General features: G+C 35.6%; 1 protein-coding gene across 1 annotated transcript in view; it reads right to left on the bottom strand.

Annotated features, from left to right (window-relative positions):
- The window catches only part of LOC127834356 (otoferlin-like), a 194057-nt gene that overhangs the window by 102489 nt on the left and 69083 nt on the right, over positions 1-22485 (bottom strand). The window contains exons 5-13 of the mRNA XM_052360117.1: positions 21758-21861; positions 20995-21121; positions 17440-17626; positions 13656-13718; positions 12280-12364; positions 5797-5912; positions 3571-3611; positions 2849-3035; positions 1965-2151 (exon numbers count right to left, since the gene is read on the bottom strand). Coding sequence (XP_052216077.1) covers positions 1965-2151; positions 2849-3035; positions 3571-3611; positions 5797-5912; positions 12280-12364; positions 13656-13718; positions 17440-17626; positions 20995-21121; positions 21758-21861 — 1097 coding nt within the window. The remainder of the gene's footprint in view (positions 1-1964; positions 2152-2848; positions 3036-3570; positions 3612-5796; positions 5913-12279; positions 12365-13655; positions 13719-17439; positions 17627-20994; positions 21122-21757; positions 21862-22485) is intronic.

Raw genomic sequence — 22485 nt, 5'->3', positions numbered from 1 at the left:
CTGGTTTTGAAAAATAAAAAAACGTCCGATTTGTTTGTAATACATGTAATACGCGGTTGCGAAAAAATCGTGCTGGGGAAAGAGAGGTGACACTTGGTAGTCACTTGTAGGAGGTGGGCCTTGTTTGGCATATGCCAATTAACCAGTCTGTTATTTTAGGTGATTGTAACTGTCCGTATTATTTTATGTCATTGACACGTTCTTTGCTATGATTAGCGGATAAGTGGGACTGAATAATCGTTAACGAGTGTTTTAAACAACGAAGCCAATTGCCAATTAGTCTTTTTCCATTACTATCACGGTCAAACTGATAACAATCTTACCTTTATCGGCGCCAATTAGAGAAGGTGCGAACATTATGATGAGCTAAACACTATTGCATGCTGTTGTTTGTTTCGTGTTTGCTAAATAAATCTCATTTTCACAAATAAAACAAAATTAACATTTGTGCATTTTTCATGAGTATGGTATTTAGTCTGACTAGTTTCATTAAAATTTGGTCAATGCAGTTATCAAACTTGTTCTATTATACGAAAGAGGATCTAATTTGTAAAGTGTTTTTTTTTTCTGAATGGAATGCTGCATTTATTGATAAACAACATTATTAACTCTATAAAAAAAATGTTTTTGTTATAAAAACAACAACAAAGGTACGGGTTTTTATGTATATGTATAAAAATAGTAGATGCAGTTAAAACCAAACAACCAAACACAAATCAAAATGTTCTTTATTAATTTGTAACAAAGCGCAGAATATATTTCAGTCAGGTGTTGATCACACATCGTCATATTTTAATTGCGTTTAATAGTATTGTCTTTAATCCGGATTCGCCGCGTGTAGGCTGTATAATCTGCAACACCCCTGAAAAACACAATACACACAATGGGTAATAAAGTTGTTAACAATTAGCGCTTATCAACACTATTATACCTAAACGAAGTCGACGCATTCGATACAGATATTCTTTGTGTCAAAACCGGATTTAACTTGAGTGTGAATAGTCGACTGTTTCATGTTCTTTGTATCAATACCATCTGTGTATCTGTATTATTAGTATACCAGTCAACAAGCAAGGTGCGCGCTTCCGCATATGGGTATTCGGACGTTCAAAAAATTGACCTACGGTTTAGCGTTCATGCCGTCTAACGCATTAAGAAATATAACTCGTTTTTTTCACTATTTTTTTATTTGCAAAAAATACTAGTGGCTAATAACTTACCTTGCAATCTTTTTTTCTCGCATTTTGCGAGTGTGCGATGTTAATTTTGAGCCCTGTGTATATGCGTGGATTACGCTGGATTTAAATGCCTAATGCCTACGGTAATTCAGTCTTATTTGTTTCAAATATTAGACATGATTGTTCGTTAGGATTTTGAATTCGTCCATCGGTCGAAGGACGAAAAAGGCGAAAATTAATGTCGGATGAATAATAATGGTTTCACAGTATCTTTTAAACTAAAAAATTTTAAAACGCAGAAACATTCCTGCCAGATAAGCTTGTGCTTTCTGAAATATCTTGAGTTCAAATAAGTTACACTACAGATTTGTTAAAGTCCCTAGTGCATTCTCATTGACTTTGAGACTACAAAGTGAAAATTTACGATGAAGAATGAATTTATAGATATGAAAAAATCATTAATATTATATTCTTTAACATGCTCAGGTAAGCTTTGAGGCAACCAAACAAAATTTACTCCAAATGGTAAAGCCCAAAATGGCTGCAATTATATAAATAAGCTGTATTCTGGAAAAATGGTGCCCAATGCATGTGCGTAAAGTGTTGTCACCAATTAGACTGTGCAGTCTGTCACCACTTAGCCTGTGCAGTCTGTCCCCAATTAGCCTGTGCAGTCTAGAAAATGCATTTAGCCCTGTTTTCTCAGAGCAAGACTCTTTACAATGGCTGTTGGGGGTAGAATAAAGAAGATGGGTATTTTTTTAACAAGTGATGCTTTTTTTCTACCTTTTTCTCCTTCATTCTCAATCTTTGCCAGGTCGATGTAATGTGTTCCAATTATGTCATCATTGACCTTGTTGCTGTCACGAAGCTGAACTTTGATTCGTCGACAGAGTGGTGGAAACATTTCAGAGAAGATCAGCTGTTCATTCCACACAGGTTCATAGGAGCCCTTTTTTACACTTGTACGCCCCTAAAAGATGTATTGTGCTGGTAAAAGCTTAAAGCCATTCAAGAAAATTGTTATCTAAAAAACTATTGATAGCATTAGATATGCAACCTGAAAGTCAGAGGTAAAAACGAATGCCTGACCTTTACAAAAATGCATTACAAATTCTGAAATAGCCTTAATTTTTATCGAAATTGTCTTGCAAATTACTAAACATTAAAATTTGGAAGGGTTTAATGGTTAACAGGTAGTTCCCTGTATATAAATGTTTATCTTGACCTACAAATGATACTGTATATATGGATACCTACCTTATGGCCTGAATATGAGACCCGTATAAAGGGATACCTACCTTATGAACTGCAAATAAGACCTGTACATAGGGATACCTACTTTATGACCTGCAAACGAGACCTGTACATTGGGATACATACCTTATGACCTGCAAATGAGACCTATACATAGGGATACCTACCTTATGACCTGCAAACGAGACCTGTACATAAGGATACCTACCTTATGACCTGCAAATGAGACCTGTACATAGGGGTACCTACCTTATGACCTGCAAATGAGACTTGTACATAGGAATACCTACCTTATGACCTGCAAATGAGACCTGTACATAGGGATACCTACCTTATGACCTGCAAATGAGACCTGTACATAGGGATACCTACCTTATGACCTGCAAACGAGACCTGTACATAGGGATACCTACCTTATGACCTGCAAATGAGACCTGTACATAGGGGTCAACCAGGTCCTTTCCCTCCCCTGTGAGAGCTTTCTTCACGCTGGCCATGACTCCTGTGTTCATCTTAGGGAGACCGTCTGCTCGGTACACTTTCACAGTGAAGTTAGCCCGCTGTCGGTCCGCCGGTACCCCGTCTGGAAGGAGCAGGTTCCTGACGGGGAAATAATGCATTCTGGGAAATGAGCATCACTCTGGAAAAATGGGGCATAATGCATGTGCGGAAACTGTAGTCCCTTGGATTACACTTTCTACTTGTACAGTATGCTTTGTTTACAGGAGATCTCTTCTTATCACAAATCCAGTTTTAAAATTCCCTGATTTCACTGTGCAATGCATATGCTAATCTGGAAAAACACTGTACGCACATGTAGTAAGCCCAGTTTTTCCATAGCAGAGCTCTAATGTTTGCAATATTTAATAGCTTTATTGTCAAAAAGCATTTTAAACTGATACATTTGAAAAATATACAACTAAAAAAAATTTAACTTATTTTTTACCAAATACAATTATTAAAGTCAACAGCAAATAAATAAATTACGTAACAAGCACATATAGTTACAGTTTTACAAACAAATACTGATGTATGCACAGAAGGGAAGATAAAGAGACACGATTGTATCATTAAAAGTCCCGCCTTAATTTTGAGGATTTTTACTGTAAGCTAAATTAGGTAACAGGAAACTTACGCTTCTATATCATCATCATCCTTATCAGTCCGTGGTGGGACCTGTCAATCATAAAGTAATAAAGTCATATATGTGTCTTGTTCTGTGAAAGCTGGTCATAATGCATGTGCGTAAAGTGTCGTCAGCACAGGCTAATCAGGGATGACACTTTCCGCCTAAACTTGATTTTTGGTAAGGAGGGACTTCCTTGAAACTAAAAATACCATTAAAGCGGAAAGTGTCGTCCCTGATTAGCCTGTGCGGACTGCACAGGCTAATCTGGGACGACACTTACGCACATGAATTAAGCCCAGTTTTCTCAGAACAAGACACATATAGTTTACTATAACTATATTATATATATATATATAACTGTAACTATATATAAATTAAGTCACAATTGAATTAATCTTTTGAAGCCAATTGTATACGTCTAGATAACTCTTATCCAGTAGATAACTGTTGGTTATCTTCAATTATAGGATACCTTTTTTGGTTACCAATTTTATAAACAAACAGATATATGAACAGGTGAACGTTTTGGTAATGTTTACAAATGCATTAAAAGTCGCTTAGATATGAACACTGTGATAATTGTTCTAAGAATTTATCAGTAAGTTTAACAAATTCATAAAAAGTCCCTTATATGTGAAAACTGTGTACATAATAATAATATATTTGAATAACACCATGACCAAAAGTTTAATATACAGTCTACTGTCGTTATCTCAACATCGGATACCTCGATTTTTTCGATATGTCAAAGTAAGCTAAATGTCCCAACTTTTTTCCTTCTTTATCTATATTAATAAACATAACATATCTCGATTTTCGTTGTGTTGAATAATTCAATATCTTGATATACAAATTTGTGCCGAGTCCCAATTTTACATGTATTTACTGTGGTTTATCTCGAAGTGCGAATAACTGTCACAGTGTCGGCAAAGGTGAGAATTTTTTCTTTGATACTTTACTGTCCCGCTTCGCCCGGCTGCTCCCGATACTGTGCGGTAGATAATTGATCCGTTAATTGCATTAAATGACCACACGTGTGTAATATCATTAGCCATTAACACTTATGTAAGGCCTATCACTTCATAACCTGTTGGTTTATTTTATCCTGTACTAATAATCGGTTGAACTTTGCATTTCAAACTACAAAATGTACATGTACAGTTCAGTATTCCGGAACGTGATTTACGCATGTTCAGATGAAAAACCCTCGTTTTGATTGGACATCAATTGCATCATAGCTTTAAAGAGCAACATTGCCAGATGTTTACTCGACAGTTTAGAAAATGATTACCGCATGTGTTCATGCATTTCAGTAACACTTCAAAAGTCATTTTAAGCATTTAAATAGCAAATTTATTTGTGCCTCGTAAAAACGCGTATAAATTAGGTAATAGATAGGGTAGTAGAGAGTATTTTGCTACACGGTGACAGCTTTAGTTAGACCACTTAGCAGGTATATAGATGTTTGTTAAAAAAAAACAAGGTAATTTTTTTTTTGTATGTCAAAAAATACACATAAACACCATATTGACAAATCAAAACATGTAAGTTTTAAAAACTTTTCCCTTAAAATCTGTCGGTCTCATTTACAGCGCTCAAACAATTGATGCACAAGAAATGATCGATGGAAATTTGAATAACGTTTCACATCAGTCATGTTAATAGATAAATAAATCTATGATACATGTATGATGTGTCACTATTAGTTAAACAAATAATTTGTTTCTATTTTTTTTTAATACAAATTAAACAAAATAATTAAAATGCAGAAATGCAACAATCTTGATTTAATAGATAAAAAAATATTACAGAGGTTTACTCAATTGACTGGGTAAAGGTGGCGAAGGTACCAACCTTAAATGAGTCACCTTTGCCGATGGCAGCCATGTCACATTTTAGGTAACCTTTGACCCCTGCACTAACCTTAACTGTGTCAACTTTGCCGATGACAGTGATGTCACATTTCAGGTAACCTTTTATTCCTGCACTTAAGTACTAGGTACAGGTGGCCAAGATACCAACCTTCACTGAGTCACCTTTGCTGTTGGCGGCCATGTCACATTTTAGGTTACCTTTGACCCCTGCACCACTCAACTTAACTGTGTCACCATTTCAGATGACCGCAATGTCACATTACAGTTAACCTTTCATGCCCGCACTCACTTTGATTGAGTCACCTTTGCAGACAACTGCAATTTCACATTTTAGGTAACCTTTTACCCCTGCACTCACCTTGACAGAGTCACCTTTGCCAATAACCGCAATGTCACATTTCAGGTAACCTTTGACCCCAGCACTCATGTCGTCAGGATCCATCAACATGGCCCACTTATGGTAGAACTGGTGATCTAAATTGATATTGCACATTTGTGTCTTGTTCTGAGAAAACTGGGTTTAATTCATGTGCGTAAAGTGTCGTCCCAGATTAGCCTGTGCAGTCTGGCTAATCAGGGACGACAATTTCCGCTTTAATGGTATTTTTAGTTTCAAGGAAGTCCCTCCTTACCGAAAATCAAGTTTAGGCGGAAAGTGTCGTCCCTGATTAGCCTGTCCCCATAGACTGCTAATCAGGGACGACACTTTCTGATAAGACTGGATTTTCCCTGACTGCGCAGGCTAGTCAGGGGCGCCACTGTATGCATATGCATTAAGCCCCGTTTTCAGAGAGAGACTCATTTTTAGAAATGCAATTAATTTCAATATATTGTTAACATTCATCAAATTTATTGCAATGTCAATAATTAGTTTAACAAAATATCGTTCTTAGCTAGTGCAATTTGATTAAGATGCCTAGAAATCCCATATTTCACCTTTTATATAAATATGGCAGTGTTTTTTGATGAAATTTATTTACTAAAGCTTATAACTGATCTTGGCCACCTTTATTTGCATTGGCTTTTGTTTGGGCATGTTTTGCATGAGTTTTATGTGACTATACCATTGAACTTTGCAAGGTACACTTCAATCCATTCAAATCACTTCAAAGACAGAAACTAATTTATTAATTGTAACATTACTTGAACATTTTCATGCATTACAGTCAGTGCCATATTAATATTGGCGAATATATAGCAATTTTAGCATATATGCTAATTGGTTCACCTATAAAACACTTTTTGTCATTTAAAATTCATAGAATGTTTTAGAAGTCATAGGCATATTTTAGACAAATATTATGCAACAATTTCAAAAGAATATTCACATTCTTTACATCTCAAGTGAGAGATATGAGTAACCTTAATTTTCAGTATAAACCTTAGTTGGTTAAACAGGCAACATAATATGTACACATACAAATATATGGTCAATATCATGCATTTGGTATATATCTGGTGAAAAAATACATGCCACATACATATGCTTAATGTTTTTCAACTTAACACACAGTAGAACAAAAATAAAAAAAATTATTTTAAAGGATATACAGTTTATTCATGTATATGTATGCATTATTCAAAGCCAAAAAAATAGAGTTGAAAAAGATTGTCATAATTTTGATACTTAAAACATTTATGTTTACATAAAGGCCCTTGTAAGATTAATGTGTCAGTAAGCTATACTTGAAAGAATTGACAGACAGCAAGAACGACAGAAAGAGAGCACTATAAAAATCAAACACAGCACTATGGGATTGAGACTGATCAATACGACAAAAACACAAGATACCTTGACGCAAACACAGGGTTTACAAAATACCGTGACACAAACACAGGGTTAGATACCTTGATACAAACACATGGTTTACAAGATACCTTGACACAAACACAGGGTTTACAAGATACCTTGACGCAAACACAGGGTTTACAAAATACCATGACACAAACACAGGGTTAGATACCTTGATACAAACACATGGTTTACAAGATACCTTGATACAAACACATGGTTTACAAGATACCTTGACACAAACACAGGGTTTACAAGATACCTTGACACAAACACAGGGTTTACAAAATACCGTGACACAAACACAGGGTTAGATACCTTGATACAAACACATGGTTTACAAGATACCTTGACACAAACACAGGGTTTACAAGATACCTTGACACAAACAAAGGGTTTACAAAATACAGTGCACAAACACAGGACAGGGTTAGATACCTTGATACAAACACATGGTTTACAAGATACCTTGACACAAACACAGGGTTTACAAGATACCTTGACACAAACAAAGGGTTTACAAAATACAGTGACACAAACACAGGGTTAGATACCTTGACACAAACAAAGGGTTAGATACCTTGACCCAAACAAAATACAGTGACACAAACACATGGTTAGATAACTTGACACAAACACAGGGTTAACAAAATACCTTGATACAAACACAGGGTAAGATACCGTGACATGAACACAGGGTTAGATACCTTGACACACACAAAGGGTTAGATACCTTGACACAAACACTGGGTTAACAAAATACCTTGACACAAACACAGGGTTAGATTCCTTGACAAGAACATAGGGTTAGATATCTTTACATGAACAAATAGTTTACAAAATACCTTGACAGGAACACAGGGTTATATACCTTGACACAAACAAAGGGTTCGATACCTTGACGCAAACAAGGGTTTACAAAATACCTAGACACAAACACAGGTATAGATACCGTGACACTAACAAAGGGTTAGATACCTGGACACGAACAAATGGTTTACAAAATACCTTGACAGGAACACAGGGTTATATACCTTGACACAAAGAAAGGGTTAGAAACCTAGACACAAACACAGGGTTAACAAACTAACTTGACACAAACACAGGGTTAGATACCTTGACACGAACAAATTGTTAGATACCTTGACACAAACACAGGGTTTACAAGATACTTTGACACAAACATAGAGTAAGATACCTTGACACAAATATAGAGTTAGATACCTCGACACGAACACAGGGTTAGATATCTTGACACAAAAACAGGATTCTAGATACCTTGGTGCACATACATGGTTTATAAGATATCTTGACACAAACACATGGTTTACATAATAACACAAATGCAGGGTTAACATGATAATGTGACACAAACACATGGTAAACAAGATACCTTGACACAAATGCAGGTTTTACAAGGTACCTTAACACAAACACATGGTTTGCATGATAACTTGAACCAAGCACAGGGTTTACATGATGACTTGACACAAACACAGTGTTTACATGATAACTTGACACAAACACAAGGTTAACAAGATATCTTGACACAAATGCAGGCTTTACAAGATACCTTGACACATACACAGGGATAACATGATACCATGACATAAACACAGGTTTCACAAGATACATTGACACAAACACAGGTTTCTCAAGATACATTAACACAAACACAGGGTTTACAAGATACCTTGACATACACACATGGTTTGCATGATACCTTGACACAAACACATGGTTTACAAGATACCTTGATAAAAACACATGGTTTACTAGATACCTTGATATAAACACATAGTTTACAAGATACCTTGATAAAAACACATGGTTTACAAGTTACCTTGATATAAACACATGGTTTACAATATACTTTGATACAAACACATGGTTTACAAGATACCTTGATACAAACACAGGGTTTACAAGATAGCTTGAAACAAACACAGGGTTTACAAGATAACACAAACACAGGGTTTCCAAGATACCTTGAAACAAACACATGGTTTACAAGATAACACAAACACAAGGTTTGCAAGATGCCTTGAAACAAACACAATGGTTTACAAGATACCTTGAGCAGCATACACGGTTCCAATATCCATTTTATATACACCCAGGGGCTTATTTGAACGCAGTAGACGACCCGACTGACATACCTGTTACCATGGTTACCGAGGTGGGTTGGGAGTAGGAAATGCAGAAAAGTAAAAAATATATCATAAGCATGGTGCAGATGTTATGTTAGCAAACCAGGAAAGCTAAAACAACCTAAAACTGTTGAGCTCAATACTTCATTTCTCAATTTCAGAATAACGTAACACGTAGCTGATACTGTTTGCTTTGGGATATTTTTGGCATTGCTGCAAAAGCTTGTCAGATTTTTTTTTTGTTTTTTGTAGAGGTCACAGTGACCTTGATCTTTGATATAGTGACCCAAAATGGGTGTGGCGTGTAGAACTCATCAAGGTGCATCTACATATGAAGTTTCAAAGTTGTAGGTGGAAGCACTTTGATTTTAGAGGCAATGTTAAGGTTTTTGTTCAAGTTTTATATTAGAGGTCACAGTGACCTTGACCTTTGACCTAGTGACCCAAAAATGGGTATGGCATGTAGAACTCATCAAGGTGCAACTACATATGAAGTTTCAAAGTTGTATGTGGAAGCACTTTGATTTTAGAGCCAATGTTAAAGTTTGATATTAGAGGTCACAGTGACCTTGATCTTTGACCTAGTGACCCAAAAATGGGTGTGGCGTGTAGAACTCATCAATGTGCATCTACATATGAAGTTTCAAAGTTGTAGGTGGAAGCACTTTGATTTTAGCACCAATGTTAAGGTTTTAGCACGACTCCTACGGCAGATGTTGGACGAGCTGGCTATGACAATAGCTCGGGTTTTCTCCGAAAACAGCCTCGCTAAAAATTACAAGTAAACTACCATTGTATGGTAGGTTAATCAAATCCTTTTTTTTTTATCAAAGCCTATAATTAAGCTGTTAATAAAAACATAGTGTTTCTATATTAATAAAAATGTTAATAAAACCAAAATACTGTAAACCATTTATTGTCATCATTTTCAAAAAAATGACTATTTTGTCAGCACCTAAATTCGCTGATTTCTGATTGTGAAAAAAATGCGTCAGTCAATATCCGATTTGTTTGTAACACATTTCCGCGATATATCGGGGTTTCTCGGTTACGAAAAATCATGGTGGGGTAAAGGGAGAACCCTTGGGAGTCCTGTTTGTCACATGCCTAATTAATAGTATTTTGTTATCAGGTGATAGTAATGGACCCTTATTATTGTATGCCATTCACAAGGCCATTGTTATGATAAGCAGATATGCGGACCATATAACCATTAACGAGTGTTTGAAACAACGAAGCCAATTGCCAGTTAGTCAACACCCTTAAAAAACACAATCACACAAAGAACAATAATATTGTTAACAATTAGCGCCAATCATTACTATTCTACCTAAACGAAGTCAACGCATTTGATACATCTTAACTGCATCCGCGTTTTACAGCATTGCAACGTGTCAGTTAAGTACACTGTGTATTGTGCACTCCTTTGTGTTAAAAATGGATTTAACTTGACTACGAAACAGACGAAGTATGTATGCGTGGATTACATTAGATTTTAATGTCTCATGCCTACGGTAATTCAGTTAAAATCTTGTTAAAAAATTGGACATATTTTTTCATTAGGATCTTAAATTCATCACTCGATCCACTGGAGAAATCGACGAAAATTAATGCCTGACAAATAATAATGGTTTCACAGTTACTGTAGCACAATTTATTGCATGCTTTCTGATGGTTTTATAGAGATAATATATCAGTGAATTAAAACTGATATTTTACTGTTTCAAACAGTGAAAAACAACAGTGACAATTATCATTAATTTTCATTGTTTTACCTAAACTATTTGTAGATACCTTCGGTTTCCCCATTATGACCCCAATTTTAGCAAGGGTGACTACTCTGCATTTATTGTTTATAAAAACATACCGATTAGCTTCCTTTGAACATACATGTAATAACATTTTGGGGTGCCTAACATGGAATTATATGGTCCGGAATGGCAAAAATAATCATTTGTCAGCATAAAATATGCAGAAAATTTGTTGGATTTGGTGAAATATCGATTTTTATTAACTTGTGAACATATAACAATATATGTTCACACCTGGCGCACGTAAATAAAAACATATATTCCACCAAATCCAACAAATATCCTCTATTTCTTCATGTTAAATTCATCGTGTTTTTAAATTACCAATTTTCATAACACTTAAACAATATTGATCGTTTGGAAAAGGAATATCTTCAAATGGACTGTACATAATAACCCATGACCAATCAAATGGTGAAAACTGTGTAATAAGCAAATAAAAGAACAGTGATGGAAGAATCAACTGTGAGCTCTGTACGAAAATCTTGTTAACAAAGTTTCACTGCTTAAAACATGTTAGAAAGGTTGCCAGGAAAATGCCTATAAAATTATATAGAAATATTCATGTAAAATGTCCAGAAAACAAGGATATAACTCTTTGTAATAGACTGTACAAGCAAAAACATAATTATCATAAGTCAAGTCAAGTCAAGTCAAAATGTGTTGTATAGTTTAAACAAAAAAATAATCTTATAAAAATGACAACTGATAAACAACAAGTACCACAAATACTATAAGACTTTTGTGAGCAATATGTCCATTCTATGATAAAGAATAATATCCCTGGACTTTCAAGGCTACACAATTTAGAAAATATACAAGCCCTGTTTTGGAAAAATGGGGGCTTAATGCACGTTTGTAGTATTGTCATAGATTAGCATGTGCAGTCCGCAGAGTCTAATTAGGGAATATGCTTTCTGCCTAGACTGGTTATTCGTTAAAAAGAGACTTCCTTAAGGTGACAAAAAATCCATAAAAACTACACACATGCATTAAGCCCCATCTTCCCATAGCGAGGCGCAATTAAACATTCAAAGGTGTTAAGGTGTTAAGCCCTTGGTTATGATGCTAGTGCATGTTGCTTGTACCAATCTGTGAGTACAGTGTCCCCACATCACATTTGAAGACTCCGATTGTCTTCCCAGCGTTGATAAAATTTCTCCCATGCAATGCCTGTAAATACGTCATGACAAACACAACACTACACCACAGTTAGTTTAAACCTTTACCCCTTAGATATGTATTGTTACGCATTTGTAGCCCCTTAAAAAGTTCAATTTAATTAAAGACCTTTCTTTCTATATTCAAGTTTTAAAGGTTACATTTCCAACCCTTAGATACGGATGAGCAGCAAACAGCATAAAACCTGAACATGATTAACCCTTTACCACTTAGATATGCATTTTTACGTATTTATACTCCCTTAGAAAGTAACATTTAATTAAAGACCTTTCTAACTATTATAAGATTCAAGTTTTAAAGGCTTTATTTCCAACCCCAAGCTTATTGATGAGCAGCAAACAGCATAAAACCTGAACAGACTGCGAGGTACTCACAGGCTGTTCTGGTTTAATGCTGTTTGCACATTTGCTTCTGAGTGGGAAAGGGTTAAGAACATGATTGATACGTATTTATTCTATAAAGGACTTTTCAAAAATCTTAATAGTCACATATTGAATCCAATGTTGTCATTTTGTAATTTGAATGAAGATGTTCCTAGCACAGTTATAATTCATGCACAAATCAATGAAAACCACTGACCAAATAGTTTCTCAAGGTAATTCAAGGCAATTCTTTTTTTTCATTTGTTGGGGAATGGGCAGATGTATGCAGACCCTCGAACACCAAGTCGCAAGGCAGTCACCATATCCAACACAACCCAAGACAATACAAATATAATTGGCTGCAAAAACTGATGCTTGTTAGAGAAAGATATACCCCATAACGCTGCATTTCATATAGGGTAACTATTTTTAATAATCATGTATAGAAATTCAAAAATGCATACCTTTTGCAATTTTAATACAGGATATTAAAATTGTACATGCACAAATTCATAGAAAAAGCAACAATACATACAAATGTTAATGTTGTACATTAAAATTGTATGACCATGTTTTCCAACGAGATTGAGTCTATTGACGACCAAAAAGATACACATACACTTTTATTACAGTATACTCCCATCTACTTTGTACAAGAAAGGTATAATGATACTGATTCTCTTTTTTTGGTATCACAACAGAGTTTACAGAAGGGGCATATGAAGATGCTGACACTCTTCCTTTGAGATGTGTTCAGTGAAATCGGGACTTATAGCATGTTTAAACAAGTGTTGCCCAAGATTAGCCTGTGAACACTGCATAGGCTAATCAGGGACAACAGCACATGCATTAAGCCCTATTTTCATAGAGTGAGTCTAAATAGGTTTTATGACACAGTTCATGACCCGATATCCACTTACCGTGAGTGTGATGATTTTGTCAAACAGCATAGCCGGCGCCATGTGAAAGTCAAACACAAAATACTGGAAAAGAAAGAACATTAGGTATTAGAGAACAAATAGTACAATTGCCAGAAGTCAGTTTTAAAAAGCCTCTTACATTAGCACTTAGTCGATTAAGGATTGTTAGGAATCAAATAATTTGCCAAAGATACTAAATTTTTCATCATATCAAACATTATTGATCATTTTTTCATTCATGGTGTATATAACTACAAACAAAGTCTTCCAAAAGATATTCACAACATTAAGGAGGGGAAGATGGATACAAAGTAAACACTTGGCTACCTCATAAATATCAAGACATTATATTACCTTATTGAAGTAGTGAACGTCGGTTTCTTGCTATAGTAGGGACTGGTGATAATTAAGTCATATAAGAGATAGTTGGTTACCTTATTATAGTATGGCCAGTTGGTTACCTCATTTTAGTATGAACAATTGGTTACCTAATAATAGTATGTACAGTTGGTAACCACATTATGGTATGGACGGTTCAGGTTACCTCATTATTGTACAGATTATAGGTTACCTCATTATAGTATAGCCAGTTGGTTACCTTATTATAATATTGGCAGTTGGTTACCTCATTAAAGTACAGACAGTTGGTCAACTCATTATAGTATAGACCGTTGGTTACCTTAATGTAATATGGATAGTTTGTTACCTCATTATACAGACAGTTGGTTTACTCATTTAAGTATAGACAGTTGGTAACCTCATTATAGTATGGACAGTTGGTTACTTCATTAGTGTACGGACAGATGGTTACCTCATTTAATGATGGACTGTTTGTAACCTTATTATAGTACAGACAGTTTGCTACCTTATTATTGAATGGACATTTGGTACCCTAATTAAAGTATTGACAGTTGGTAACCTCATTATAAATTTAAGGACAGTTGGTTACCTCATTATAGCATGGACAGTTGGTTACCTCATTATTGTAATGACAGTTGGTTACCTCATTATAGCATGGACAGTTTGTAACCTCATGATAATAGTGACGATTGGTTACCTTATTATAGTAAGGACAGTTTGTTACATCATTACAATATGGACAGTTTGTTACCTCCTTATAGTATATACAGTTGGTTACCTTATTCTAGTATAGACCGTTTGTTACCTCATTATAGTATAGACGGTTGGTAACCTAATTATAGTACAGACAGTTGGTAATCTCATTATGGTACAGACTATCGTTTAACTAATAAAAGTATTGACATTTTGCAACCTTTTATAGTATGACAGTTGGTTACTTTATAATGGTATAGACAGTTGGCAACCTCATTATAGTATGAACAGTTGGTTACTTTATAGTGGTATAGACAGTTGGTAACCTATCATAGTATAGACAATTGGTTACCTCATTACCGTACAGACTATTGGGTACCTATTAATAGTTTAGACATTTGGCTACCTCATTATAGTATGGACAGTTGGTTACCTCATTATAGTAAGGACGATTCGTTACCAGTAACCTAATAATGGTATAAACAGTTGGTAATCTCAGTATAGTATGGACAGTTTGGTACACCATTATAGTGTTGACAGTTGGTTATTAAATAATGTTATAGACAGTTGGATACCTCATTACAGTATGGACAATTGGTTACCTTACAGTAGTATAGACAGTTTGTTACCTCCTTATAGTACAGGCAGTTGGTTTCCTCATTAAAGTATAGACAGTTGGTTTCCTAATAATGGTATAGACAGTCCATAACCTCATTACAGTAGAGACAGTTAGTTAGCTCAATATAGTATGAGAGTTGGTAACCTCATGATATATTGGACAATTGGTTACCTAATAATTGTTTGGAATGTTGGTAACCTCATTCTAGTATGGACAGTTGGTTACCTCATTTGAGTATGGACAGATATTTATATCATTATAGTGAGGACGGTTGGTAACCTCATTATAGTATGGACAGTTGGTTATCTCATTATGGTATGGTCAGTTGGTTACCTCATTATTATACTGATAGTTGGTAACCTGATAATAGTATGGACAGTTGGTTACCTGATTATAGTACGGACAGTTGATTAACTCATTATGGTATGGACAGTTGGTTACCTCATTATTGTACAGACAGTTGGTAACCTCATTATAGTATGGACAGTTGGTTACCTCATTATTGTACATATAGTTGATAACCTCATAATAGTAAAGACAGTTGGTTACCTGATTATAGTACGGACAGTTGATTAACTCATTATGGTATGGACAGTTGGATACCTCATTATTGTACAGACAGTTGGTAACCTCATTATAGTATAGACAGTTGACTAGCTCATTATAGTTCAAAAAGCTGATAACCTCATTACAGTATGGGCAGTTGGTTACCACATTTTAGCATGGACAGTTTGTTACCTCATTATAGTATGGACAGTTGGTTACCTCATTATAGAAAAGACATTTGGTTACCTCATTATAGTATGGGCAGTTGGTTACCTAATTACAGTATAGACAGTGTGTTACCTCATTAAAGTATAAACAGTTGGTAGCCTAAATATAATATGGACAGTTGGTTACCTCATTATAGTATAGACAGTTGGTTACCTCATTATAGTATGGACAGTTGGTTACCTTATTAAAGTCAGGACTATTTGTTACCTAATAATGGTATAAACAGTTGGTAATCTCAGTATAGTATGGACAGTTGGTTACATCAATATAGTGTTGACAGTTGGTTATTAAATAATGTTATAGACAGTTGGATACCTGATTACAGTGAGGACAATTGGTTACCTTACAGTAGTATAGACAGTTTGTTACCTCATTATAGTACAGACAGTTTGTTTCCTAATTAAAGTATAGATAGTTGGTTTCCTAATAATAGAATAGACACTTGATAACCTCATTACAGTATAGACAGTTAGTTAGCTCATTATAGTATGAGAGTTGGTAACCTCATGATAGATTAAACAATTGGTTACCTAATTATGGTTTTGACAGTTGTTAACCTCATTCTAGTTTGGACAGTTGGTTACCTCATAAGAGTGCAGAACATTGGTTACCCGATTATAGTATAGACAGTTGTTTATCTCATTATAGTAAAGACAGTTGGTTACCTCATTATAGTATGGACAGTTGGTTAACTCATTATGGTATGGATAGTTGGTTACCTCATTATTGTACAGACAGTTGGTAACCTCATTATAGTATAGACAGTTGGTTAGCTCATAGTGCAAAAAGTTGATAACAGCATTTAAGTATGGGCAGTTGGTTACCACATTATAGTATGGAAAGTTTGTTACCTCATTATAGTATTGACAGTTTTTACCCAATTATAGTATGGACAGTTGGTTACCTCATTATAGTAAAGACAGTTGGTTACCTCATTATAGTATGGGCAGTTGGTTACCTAATTATTGTATATACAGTGTGTTACCTCATTATAGTATGAACAGTTGGTAGCCTAAATATAATATGGACAGTTGGTTACCTCATTATAGTATAGCCAGTTGGTTACCTCATCATAGTATAGACAGTGTATTACCTCATTTTTGTACCAACAGTTATTTACCTCATTATAGTATGGACAGTTAGTTACCTCATTATAATACAGAGAGTTGGTTACCTCATTAAAGTATAGAAAGTTGGTTACCTCATTATAGAATGGACAGTTTGTTACCTCATTATAGTACAGACAGTTGGTTATCTCATTTTAATGTAGACAGTTGGTAACCTCATTATAATAGGTTACAGGATAAACAGTTGGTTACTGAATTTAAATTCAGTTACCTCATTGTAGTACGGACAGTTTGTGGACTCCTTGACGCTTGTGTACTTTTTCTGGTCCCCGACCTGAACACACACAACTGGGTCCATGTTGAGCCCTGCTAACTGTCGAGCCTCGATCACTGTGATGCACACCTGGAAGTCCTGCGCCTTCAATGAGACTGGCTCCAGGCTCTGAGATTTAGCTTTCCTGAAAAATGGAGGAAACCAGTCATATCTTGTGAAATCATGCTGGCTCCAATCTCTGATATTTAGCTTTCCTGAAACATGCATGGAACCAGTCTTATGAGGATAAATGAGGCTGGCTCCAGGCTCTGAGGTTAAGCATTTCTGAAAAATGCAGGAAACTAGTTATATCACTTCAATTATGCTTGCTCAAGGTTTTCAGATTTAGCTTTCCTGAAACTAGAAGGAAACCAGTCATATTGGGTGAAATAAGGCTGGCTCCAGGCTCCAAGATATAACTTTCCTGAAACATGCAGAGAACCAGTCATATCAGGTAAAATGAGGCTGGCTCCTGGCTCTGGGATTTAGCTTTCTGAAACATCCAAGGTACCGGTTAAATCAGGTGAAATGAGACTGGCTACAGACTCTGAGATAAAGCTTTCTGGAAAAATTCATGGCACCAATCATATAATGTGAAATGTAAACCTTGTTCTGGAAAAATAGGGTTTAGACATGCAGTCCAAACAGGCTAATCAGGCCTTTACTTGATTTTTTGCAAAAAAGAAACTTCCTTTGAATGAAAGCATCCATAAAAGTGGAAAGTGTGGTCTCTTATAGCCTGTGCAGACTATACAGACTAACTCTTTCAGTGCTGGAACCGAACTTTGAAGGCCTTTGCAAACAGTTTGGATCCAGATGAGACGCCACAGAATGTGGCGTCTCATCAGGATCCAAACTGTTTGCTATTTTGATAGTATTCTTTGAAAAAAATCGAAGAAAATGCTAATTTTAGAAATTCAGCAGACAACATTTTAGCAGACGACAAATTTCCCAGCATGCAAAGGGCTTATGTAAGACGAGACGTTACCCACATGCATGAAACCTCATTTTTGCAGAGCATGGCGCAATTGTTTTGTACGTTTGCTGGTTTTGCCACAAATACAAGAACTTCAATAAGGGACCATCTTAAAAGAACGATACGTCTGTGACAAACCAACCTTAACGAATCATACAAATACATGTAATAACAAGAGCTGTCAGAAGACAGCACGCTCGACTTATCGAATACTTGACAGTTATAACCTAAGCCATCATGGGAAAATTGTTCATATACAATAATGTCAAGGTAATATAGTCTATAGTCTAACTGGAAGAGGACCATAATTGAAACATATTGACCACTTATGTTTTTAAAGAAGTGGTACACTATAGACAATTCTGAGTTCAGGTATATTTTCCACAATCTATTGAACAATTGTATAGACATAAAACAAACTAATAAGATTATATTTCAAGTTTGATAGCGATAGCTTGGGTAGGATGGTTGGACGGTCTTTCAAAAACAAGAACTGTCGGAGACGGGTGATGTTCCCCAAAGTTTTTTTTTGTCACAATATTGCACCATATATTCAGATAAAAGAAAACGTCACAGTAGTTGGGGGGACAAGAATTTTTGATAGAAAATTTAAAAGGGTCATAACTCTGTGAAAAATCATCTGACCAGAATCTGCTGATAATATGCACATCTCCTCTTGGTAGTGAAGCTTCCCATAAAGTTTCATTGAATTCTGTTCATTAGTTGCTAAAAAATAGCCAGGACAAGAATTGCACTATATGTACAGTTTATAGAAAATTTCAAAGGGCCATAACTCTGTGAAAAATCATCCGACCAGGACCCGCTGATAATATGCACATCTCCTCTTGGTAGTGAAGCTTCCCATAAAGTTTCATTGAATTCCGGTCTAAGTTGCTGAGAAATAGGCTGGACAAGAATTGCACTATATGTACATTTTATAGAAAATTTCAAAGGGCCATAACTCTGTGAAAAATCATCCGACCAGATCTGGCTGAAATAATACCAAGAGCTGTCACCATAGAATGACTTATGCCCCCTATAAACGCTTGAACGCAGATTTCGAAACCTAAACACGGACCCTAAGTTCAAAGTCAAGGTCACAGGGGTCAAAATTTGTGTGTGTGTGGAAAGGCCTTGTCAATTTACACATGCATACCAAATATGAAGGTTATATCTCAAGGGATATAGATGTAATGAGCATTTTTCGAAACCTAAACACAGATTTCGAAACCTAAATGCGGACCCTAATTTAACGTCAAGGTCACAGGGGTCAAAATTTGTGTGCGTATGGAAAGGCCTTGTCCATATACACATGCATACCAAATATGAAGGTTACATCTCAAGGGACATAGAAATTATGAGCATTTTTCGAAACCTTAACGCAAAGTGTGACGGAAAGATGGACGGACAGTCCGATCACTATATGCCCTCCTACCCGGGGCATAAAAATAAATATTTATGTTTCAATTACCATGTTTCAAAAAAAAAATCTTTGTGTGTGTGGGGGGGGGGGGGGAGGAGAGGGGGAATAATGTGGGGGGTGGTTATTTATCAGATGATATTAAAAAAAAGAAAAAAAGGGGGAAACAAAAAATATAGTGTTTTTTTTTGGGGGGGGGGGGGATTCTGGGGTGGGGCGTGGGGGATGGTTTGGGTGGAGTCCATTGTGGTATGTCAGGTAAGTGTTGTTTTGACAAAGTAGGAATCAAATCTGATCCTAAATAAAGAAGTTATGGCAATTTAAGCAAAATTTATTTATTTGACTTTGAGATTTAAGGTCATTCAAAGGTCAAGGTCAAATTTAACTTGCCAGGTACAGTACCCTCATGATAGTTTGAAAGTATTTGAAGTTTGAAAGCAATAGCCTTGATACTTCAGAAGTAAAGTGCATCTTAACACAAAATATAACAAAATATTCAAAGTTACTAAGTCAAAAAAGGGCCATAATTCCATCAAAATTCCAACCAGAGTTATGCAACTTGTCATGTACAGTCCCCTTATGATAGCAAAAGCTATGATACTTTAGGAGTAAAATGGACCAAAACACAAAACTTAACAAAATTTTCAATTTTCTAAGTATAAAAGGAGCCATAATTCTGTCAAAATGCCAGTCAGAGTTACATTACTGTTCCTGCACAGTCCCTTTATGTAAGTGTTGCAAGTATGAAAGCAATAGCTTTGATTCTTTAGGAATAAAGTGGACCTAAACACAAAACTTAACCAAATTTTCAATTTTCTAAGTATAAAAAGGGGAATAACTCTAAAAATAATGCTGACAGAGTTATGCACCTTGACCTACACAGTTGTCTTGCTGTCATAAAGAAGTATTCCAAGTTTGAGTTAATTATCTTTGATAGTGTGAAAGTTATTTGACTTTATAAAAAACTTAAACCAATGCCGACGCCTTGGCTAGTAGTATAGCTCTCATTTTTCTTCAAAAAGTAGAGCTAAAAATGAATAATGTGATAATAATGATGATAATGGTTTGATATGATACAATATTTATGACGAATAAACAATTTCCTTAGTGGCCTTACCGTTTGATTCCTGTTTGTAAGATGACGGAATTTCCATCGCCATCTTTCTCATAATCGTCATCTTTCTCCGATGCAATCCCCGACAACATGGAGGCCACCTCAGCTGCCTTTGCATCTAGACTGGCATCTGATATGAAATATTAAGACATAACATACTCACTGATTCTTTTTACAGACAAAGAACAAAATTAGCTTTAAACAAACAAAATTATTTTTAAGAAAGGCATGTACATAGGACATAGATGAACCCACATTTAAGGTGTGTTTTCAAATTTGACATTTGACCTCTTAGACTGACCTTTACCTTTCAGGAAGAGAGAAGGTCATTTCATGGTCAAGTTTTCTCATGATAGGGTTTACATTTGTGCCAAGTAATCAATACAATCAAACAATATATGGCTTGGTTATGACTGATGCAGGACCTTTCATATTTGACTTACCTTCTACATACCTTTTATCATGATTTTTCTCTAATGAAGGGAATAAAGGAATATGACACGCTTCGTGCAAAAATAAGTCTTATGTTCTATGTACCAGCATAGCTCTAGACCAACCTGCTCCATTGAGCCATGCAGTCCACTATAACTCTTTCAGTGCTGGAACCGAATTTTGAAGGCCTTTGCAAACAGTTTGGATCCAGATGAGACGCCACAGAACGTGGCGTCTCATCAGGATCCAAACTGTTTGCTATTCTGATAGTATTCTTTGAATTTTTTTTTTATTATAGCCGCTTATGGAAAGAGAGGAATTCTATTCTTTATACCTGCTTCCAAATCATCGATGAGAGACTGCTTGTCTAGGTTATCAGTCCCGTTTGTTCGCTGTTTTGCAGTCATGAACTTCATGACAGTCGAGATTTTACGTAAACTGCAATTGTGAAACAAAAGCCCATCAGTTACAGGAACTTTCTCATCATTGAATACTTAGCATGTAACATATAAGTTGATACTCATGAAACTGATATGTTACAAATAATTACTAAGGAGAGCGCCGATGGCGTTAAAAGCATAGGTGCAAGATACAGGGAAGAATGGCGTCACGTGGTATAATGTAGTTCGATATCGCCATTCGCGAATTTCTCAAATCAATAATTTCAAACAATTACCGACTATTTAAATAGATAATCTTTCCATTTACATCAGTGTTTGAAGTGCTTATGAAAAATAATTACCCAAGCCTTTCAAAATTTAAGCACGGACAGATCTGTATCGAACTATTCTTTTCACAAATGAAAATAGACGCTACCCTATTCGTCTGCGTCAAGAATTTGTCGTTAAACTTGTGGTAAGCGTTAGATGCAGACGTGCACAACAGATTGAGTTATGAATACAGATTTCTGAATGCAGATTTTTATAGCAACTCCTCACAGCAGTTACTTCCCTTGCTTCGCTCGGTCAGAAACTTCTAGTATAAGGGAGGCCACTGCGTAGGAGATTGAGATTTATAGTGCAGATAGAATTGTTTTACGAACGAAATTTGTTTTAGGTTATA

Source organism: Dreissena polymorpha, chromosome 6 (genome assembly GCF_020536995.1).
Source record: "Dreissena polymorpha isolate Duluth1 chromosome 6, UMN_Dpol_1.0, whole genome shotgun sequence".
NCBI lineage: Eukaryota > Metazoa > Mollusca > Bivalvia > Myida > Dreissenidae > Dreissena > Dreissena polymorpha.
This window is presented reverse-complemented; position numbering and strand designations above follow the sequence as displayed.